This window comes from Sinocyclocheilus anshuiensis, unplaced genomic scaffold (genome assembly GCF_001515605.1).
Source record: "Sinocyclocheilus anshuiensis isolate Anshui unplaced genomic scaffold, SAMN03320099.WGS_v1.1 scaffold331, whole genome shotgun sequence".
NCBI classification, from domain to species: Eukaryota; Metazoa; Chordata; class Actinopteri; order Cypriniformes; family Cyprinidae; genus Sinocyclocheilus; species Sinocyclocheilus anshuiensis.
The window spans coordinates 196766-204219 of NW_015552556.1; the positions used below are offsets into that span (position 1 = coordinate 196766).

Here is a 7454-nt window from a genome sequence, read left to right on the forward strand (position 1 = left end):
TTATTTGTATCACACTTGACGTTGTTCATTGTTTGCTCATAACTGGAGTCACTTAATCATGCAGATTTATGCTACAAGCTCTTTGTAGAATTGTACAGTAAGAAAGTTATTTCCCTTAACCAGGAAATTAACGTTCTTAGAATTGACAGACAGTTGACCCTGAGAGGTCAGCTAAATATCTACAGCGGATCTAAATATTTATAATTAATTATAACTAGTTATGATTAATTATTCATATTTCCCCATGAGCTGATTCGCAACAGAAATGTAGCTGAAATTATCTAAAAGTTTAAAGTTTTAGTTAACTATAATACTCCTGTAGCTTGTTATTATCAGTATAACCCAACCTTTGCCGCTTAGTTTCAATAAAGTTTCAGATTTCATAGTATGAAAGTTTTCATTCCAAAAGATCAAGGACTTTTTATTATAATTCCCCTTTAAAGATTTAATACATAATTAATGTTAGCATTTGGTCCATGTCTCTCTCTTGAAGGTGTTAGATAGTAGATTGAATTTTTGGGAATGTGATGTTATGAGAGGCCTGACACATTAATGGTAAAAATAAAATGCGATGGACACAAATAATCAGCAGTGATAACAAGGAACAACGGTCACAGGTGTTGCTTTTATTACCGTTCCAAAAGGATGTGGAGGTTTTACACGGCCTTTAGGCCAAAACAGCCCTCCCTCTGCCACCCATTGTCCCGCCCCCCAACCCACCCTTGTCAATCATCATCCCTGACCCCCACGAGTCAGGCATCAGTTAAGGCTCTTTGTGATGGACTGGTTTCCTCAGGGGAAAAGTAAATGGAGGATGAGGAAGAGGAGGAAGAGGGAAGAAAGAATACGATGGGAGAAGAGGTGAAGAGTAGAGAGAATAAAGAGGGGTGGGGAAGAAAAAGCCATTCTTTCATCTGTTATCAACAGCCACGTTTTCTATTGTGACATTTTGTCTGACTGACCTCCATCCCTCTCTCCTTCTTTCCCTTCCCAGGATGACTCATACGGGTGGTGCGCTCTTCCTCTCCTTCTTGGCCCTCCCCCCACCCCCTCCTTCATCTTCTCCTCCTCCTCTCCTTCTCTCTCCCCTGTTTCCTCTCTTTCTCGTCCTCCCTAACCCTCACTTGGTGGCCATAGTGTAGCAGCCATCTGGGTGCCACTGCATGTCACGGATGCGCCTGACGGACTGAAACTGGGGATGACGAGCGCCGTACTCATTAAAGTGACGGTAGTCACCCTTCTCCAGCAGGTACTGGCTGCCACGGTAACCGGGATACTGGTAGCCCACCCAACTAAGACAAGAAATGAGAGGAAAGACAAACAAACATAGAGAATGGATAAAACTCAAGTACAGAATTGAGAATAAAGAAGATCCTCTTTCTCAATTCTGTACTGTCAAAAGTACCACACTGGAAATTATTTTATAGAAATATTAAAAGCATTAATACTGTTAGTTTATCTAGGTTGAGTAACTATAACTGAAATGAAAATTGAAGTGTGTAATGCAAGACAAAAGTGACTGTTTTCAAACAGGTTTCCAAAAAGTCTGCCGTTAGTCGGATAAACACTATTTCATGGTAATTCGTAACAATTTTACGTTTTGGAAAATTGGTGGCTAATTCATATAAATTATACGATTATATAATTTTATCAAATTATATCATTTGTATGATCTGCTTATGCAACAATGTCAGTTATGTTTAGGGGACCTTCATGCTTTTTTCGGAAAATCATACGTTTTTGTGTGATTAAGATTATATGAAATCGCCACCTCTTAGAATAGTTCTGTTTTTTTTCTGTGAGTTTGGGTTGGTCTTGCCAAAAAAGTACAATGTTTTGATAGTGCCAGATTTTATACCACATTGGAAAATATTTTATTCATATTTTGTTGATTGAAATATTAGGAGCTTTGATACTGTTAACTTATTTAGGTTGAGTGACTATAATGGAAATTAAAAGTGAAGTGTGTAATGCAAGATAAAAATTAATGACTGTTTTCAAACAGGTTTCCAGAAAGTCTGCCAATAGTCAGAGTCAGACAAACTCATGATAATTCATAACAATTTTACATTTTGGAGATTACTAATGAACAAATTCATTCGAACTCATTTTGTCACTTTTGTACAATTTGTTTTTCCCTCAATAGCCTAATGGTTATGTTTAAGAGTGGACCTTCATGCTTACTTTAAAAAAAAAATTATGTATTATTTGAATTCACGTATAAATTACGTATGAATTCATATTAAAATGGCACCTGGTAAAATAGTTACATTTTCCCATGAGAACGGGTTGCCCACCCCCAAAAAAGAGCAATGTCTTGATAGTGCCACATTTTATATGTTTTTCAGTGGCTAGAAGAAAGTGTTTTAACATGAAAAACTACAAATTTCTGTTTTAAACTATTATAGATCACAGACTTCAAATTTCTCTCCTATCAGATCTATATTTTATGTTGAGCTCTCACTTTTATGTTCAGAAATCACAGTCTACTCAGATTTCTTTGATGAGAGACCACTTACGTGCTACAGCTGACCATGATGCTGCCGACGCGGTCGGTAAAGCCAAAGGTGTACATACTGGGAACATCGTCATCGATAATCTCCATCTTACGGCCCTTGAATTCACCAACTTCATACAGAGAGATCTTATGCTTTTCTGGGTCCTGTGAGGAGCACAAACAAGAGGAGATCAAGGTATAATATTCATTTATAAGATTTCAAAAATAATTTTTTCTTTAGCCACTTTTATTAGTGAGTGAGATAGGACAGGAAATGATGGGAGGGAAGAGATCAGGAAATGTTGGGAGCTAGATTCAAACTTACATTGCCTTCAGAAACACCATGGCTCAATGTATCAGGAAATAAATCCATGAATATGGATTTAAAATATATATATTTTTTTTTTCCTTTTTAGTTTATCTGTAGCTGGGAACAGGAATCAAACTCACTTTTCTGAATGAGCACCATGGCTTAGTGAACCATTATCTGAATAATGTTGGAATGATTTTGCTAAAAATGGAACGAAAACATTCTAAGCAAAGCCAGGAATGTGTATAATGAATAAAAGGGATGGATACCATTCTGATAGGTCTGAAGGACAGCAGGTAGTCGTTCCTGTGGCAGTTGCTCCAGCAGTCCCAGCGGGGGTACTCGCCCTTCTCCAGGATGTACATCTCTCCGCAGAAGTTCATCTGCTCCCAACCCACCCAGCTAAATAAAAGAAAAGCACAGAGAAAATGGAGGAAGTGTTAAAATGCACAACAATTGGTAAGTCACTGTATCACATCTGTATCACAGAACACTCACGGGACGCACTCCACACGGAGGGAACGCACTCTATCCATGCCCATTTCACACACGTTCATGCACTCGTTGGAGATCTCGATCAAGCGGCCCTGAAAGTTCTCCTGATCATACACATACATCTGAGAGAGAAAATCATGTCAGTTTTGCTTGTTATGCAACTCTCAATTAAAGTTGTCAGTTTGTAGTTTAGCTTGGTGTAAAAATATAGCATACATACAACTCCCACATCTATTTCTAATGGAAACTGAATTGACGCTCAGTTTCACAGCTGTTTGCTATCGTGCACCTTTCATCAGTCATCATGTGCAACTTTTATGCATCTGTAAATATGGTACCGGTACATACCTTGTAGTTTCCCACACCCATCTCGGTTTTCTTCTGAGTTTGAGCAGCCTTCCCATTAGGCTGGGAGGCAGGCTTGGACTTCTCTCCACCAGTGGACATGATGACTACAACAAGAGAGCAGAGAAACGTCAATAATTAGCAGCCTTCTTGCTGGAAATATCTATTGTTGGACATGTAGTGATGTGAAATGCTAAATATTGCTCAAAGCAAGTAATGAATCCCATTCCAACAAATCATCGAGTACATTTATAGCCCTTGAATGAATTCTTCACCCACTTACTTTGAAACACTTACACAGTAGTGTTACAGACGTACAATGCTCATATGTAACAATTTGCCTGGGATGACTAATTTACAAATAAATCACAAAATGTGTATGATTATAATGGCTGAATATTAAAACTGAAACATGGAGTGAGACCCTTAAGGTATCTGATGGAAAACTCAGGAAATATTGGCTGATACAATTCTTGCCACTACTTCAGAATATTTGCGTAAGATATTAAAGGCTTCAAGCAGCCCTTTTTAATTAAAATAACATCCACCCCAATAAGTAATTAACAGTAATTTAAATTGGAGACTGTGTTTAATTAATAAATAAAACCCTGCATCACTTGGTACTGCATTTTTATATTATTTAACACGCCACCTATAATTCATCTCTCTCTCTTCATATCCACAGCTTTTCTGAATTCAATTTTTTCTGTTATGACAAAAAGGTTACAGTTCACCCTGATGATGAATAAAGTGCTATGCTCACAAAAGGATTACATTTTAATTGCCTTCTACCGGTGACTAATGTGTCAAAGCTGTTATTCTTACACAAGCCCATGCTGGGGTTTCCTTGCTGTAGACTATGCAACCAGACTAAACGTGGGATCAACTCTCTCCCAGTTTGTTTTTGCTCACAGACCCCAGTCTCTTACCTGTGTGTTAGTCAGTAGCCGCTCTGTCTCAATCAGTGTGTGTATTGAAAGCAAACATGTGTTCCTTTTATAGGCTGGCGCTCAGCATGGGGGGATTAGGCCCACAGAATCAAACTCGCTGAGCTCACCAACCCACACACAGAAAAGAAATCACCCCATCATCAAACACAGAGAGAGAGAGAGAGAGAGAGAGAGATGGAAGTATACTTATTTCTCAAACCCAAGAAGTCTTTTTCATAAGCTTACCTTTTGTCTATGTGCGTCTGGTTCTGAAGCTTTACAAGGTGACAAAAAATACAAGCTATTGAGTGCCATTACAGCAATACTTTCAGTTTATTTAACTTCAACTGTACATGAAACCTGATAAAAGTAAACCAAAGGAAAAATACCAGCAACAAAGATACCAAAGTGAAGGCTTAGATTGGAATATTTTCCACTCTTACGTTGGATCTATGATATTTTACATAAAAGCTTAATTAATTTAGTGGTAGTAGATGTTCATCATTTTAAAACTACATTATTAGCCTGCTTTCCACAGCACACTAAAATTGACAAAACAAAATCTAATTTGTCAGTGTAATGGAACACCATCGGGCCAAAGCCAAACCATCAGGTGCCAAATTGAAGACTTGGCGAATTTTCAAATGTACACTGAATTTATGATATTTTTCATAAAATGCATGCTAATTTGGTGCCAATAAAAGTTCATTTTTGTCTCATTTACAGAGTACATTAACCTGCGTATGCGGCCCATATGTTGTGTTAAAACTCTGGCAACCGTGCTGCCAAATGTGAAAGTTAGTTTTTTTTTAGGATAATATGCCAACAAAACAGCACCAATTACAACTTAAGATTCATGGTTGAGTGATACTGTTAGCCTAATAATTGTAGCCTAAAAACATGTTACAAGAACATATCTCTTATGTGGAATATGTTCTTTTACACACACTCTTATTTATGTAGAAGGGGAAGATGTTATTTCACTGGCTATGTTCAGAACAGCAATAAATCCCATAATGCAATGAGTTTGACTGTGATGGATGAACCGAAAGTAATATCAGCCATAGTTTGAAACCTCTTGCCTTAAAATTTGTCAGTCTGATGACACAGATATTTTTAAAAGATAAAAACAGCATTTTCAATATGATAACTTAATGAATTATGCAACATGGTAAGATTCCTGCTATTTCATTTAGGCCTACCATTTTTCATGCATTATAAATTGCATTAGTATTCAGTAAACAGTGAGCTAGTAATCTAGTCTAAGCCACATTCCCAGTACTTTTAACACTTCTGGTCAGGGTCATGGGTTATGGGCCATGGGTCATATAAGGCGAGGACAATGAGGAGCAGCCAGTATGTAGCACATGTTCCTAATGCAACACTATATTCTAAAGTGTGGATTATTGATTTATGGTGAATTTAGTATAGTACATTTGATTATAAAGGAAAAGGGGTCTGGTTGTATCACAGAAACATGCTCATATTTTCATTTAAGATTTGAAAAAGTTCTGTTTCCTAAGTGAAATTACCATGGACAGATAGAATTCTATGTTAGAAAATCTTAATCAAGACTCATCAATCCAATGTTTAATGTGTGGATTCGCCATGGTTGAGCTTACAAAAAATTACTAAACTGCCGTGGCTGTCTTCCAAACCTTAAGACAGCAGGCAAACTACAAACATGTTTCTGAGCTTTGAAAGAGAGGACGTTCACTGTATGCAGGTGGTCAAATCCCTGTATTCTCCACATATAGGCCGCTCATTGTGTAGCATACGATGCACAGTGCTGACTGATAGGAATACAGGCGCTTGCGCTCCATTGTGTGAATAAATGTGTCTGCATTCACACGAACCGCGGGCGTGCATCAAAACCAATGCGCTGACGGCGCAAAATGCTCCACTACTCTGGACTCACAATAAAGAGAATGATCTCACAAACACACACACACACACACACACACACACACACACACACACACACACACTCCCTCACAGATCCTTCCATTAAGTTCAGGGTCGCGACGCGCACCCAGCTTTGATGGTTGCTATAAAATAGAAGCGTCAAATAATCATAAAACTCCTCTCCAAACTGGACTGAAGAGCATCACTGTAAAGTAGGACAGGTGGAAATTCAGGTAAGATAAAATTAGAGTAATATATGGATTTATGGAAATTTAGCCTACATATAAAGACTAAATAAAAAATAAATAAACAAGAACTCCAATTAATTTATATTAGCTTTTAGGTGCCAAAATTAAATTGCACTTTGTCACCTTGACTATTGTGTTTGGGATATTGCCTGGAACAACAGGAACTTCTTTGCAGTGTAGCCTGTATGCTTCCGCTGACAATCAGCCAAGCAACGAACGCTGAAAACAATATTACAATATTTTATTTATATTTTTTGTTGTTTACATATTTTTATATGCAGTATGTTAAAGTAATTTTAATCTGCAAATCGACTTTCTATGGACGAGTTAGCTAAAATGCTACATGTAACATCTTTTCTCTCATATAACTCAAATTTGTGTCTCTCACTGGTTCTTCTTCTAAATATGGTCTTTTTCTTTCTAGCGAGCCTCTAGCAATGTATTGCCAAATGTATACTGCAAAGGTGGCACAAAAGTGCTTCTCAAGTGGTTTTTGAAAAATTACCATCATAAAAGCGATACTGAAGGCCACAAAGAACATTTTTACCACTGCTGTTTTGAGATGCAATATGTTGACAATCAGCTATTCTAACTTTTTTTAGCATTTGTATGAAAAAGAGAGCTCGCGGAGTGATACAAGGGACATGAAAGTAGCACTGGTTTGTTATCAGAATCAAGTATTCGGCAGAGCTGTAATTTTCCATGTAAAATTATCATGTATTATA

At 37.5% G+C, this 7454-nt stretch overlaps 2 protein-coding genes across 2 annotated transcripts in view; one reads left to right on the forward strand and one right to left on the reverse strand.

Annotated features, from left to right (window-relative positions):
- Window positions 1-606: 606 nt before the first annotated feature.
- LOC107664576 (beta-crystallin B1-like) lies at window positions 607-4632 on the reverse strand. The gene is made up of 6 exons (XM_016455183.1): window positions 4577-4632; window positions 3651-3754; window positions 3306-3424; window positions 3077-3209; window positions 2520-2662; window positions 607-1292 (listed from the first exon to the last, which is right to left on the reverse strand). The coding sequence occupies exons 2-6, from the start codon at window positions 3747-3749 to the stop codon at window positions 1121-1123; spliced, it is 666 nt and encodes a 221-aa protein (XP_016310669.1). The 5' UTR covers window positions 3750-3754; window positions 4577-4632; the 3' UTR covers window positions 607-1120.
- Window positions 4633-6545: 1913 nt separating this feature from the next.
- LOC107664562 (beta-crystallin A1-like) overlaps window positions 6546-7454 on the forward strand; it is a 5111-nt gene continuing 4202 nt past the window's right edge. The window contains exon 1 of the mRNA XM_016455165.1: window positions 6546-6714. The gene's annotated coding sequence lies outside the window, so the exon portion shown is untranslated. The remainder of the gene's footprint in view (window positions 6715-7454) is intronic.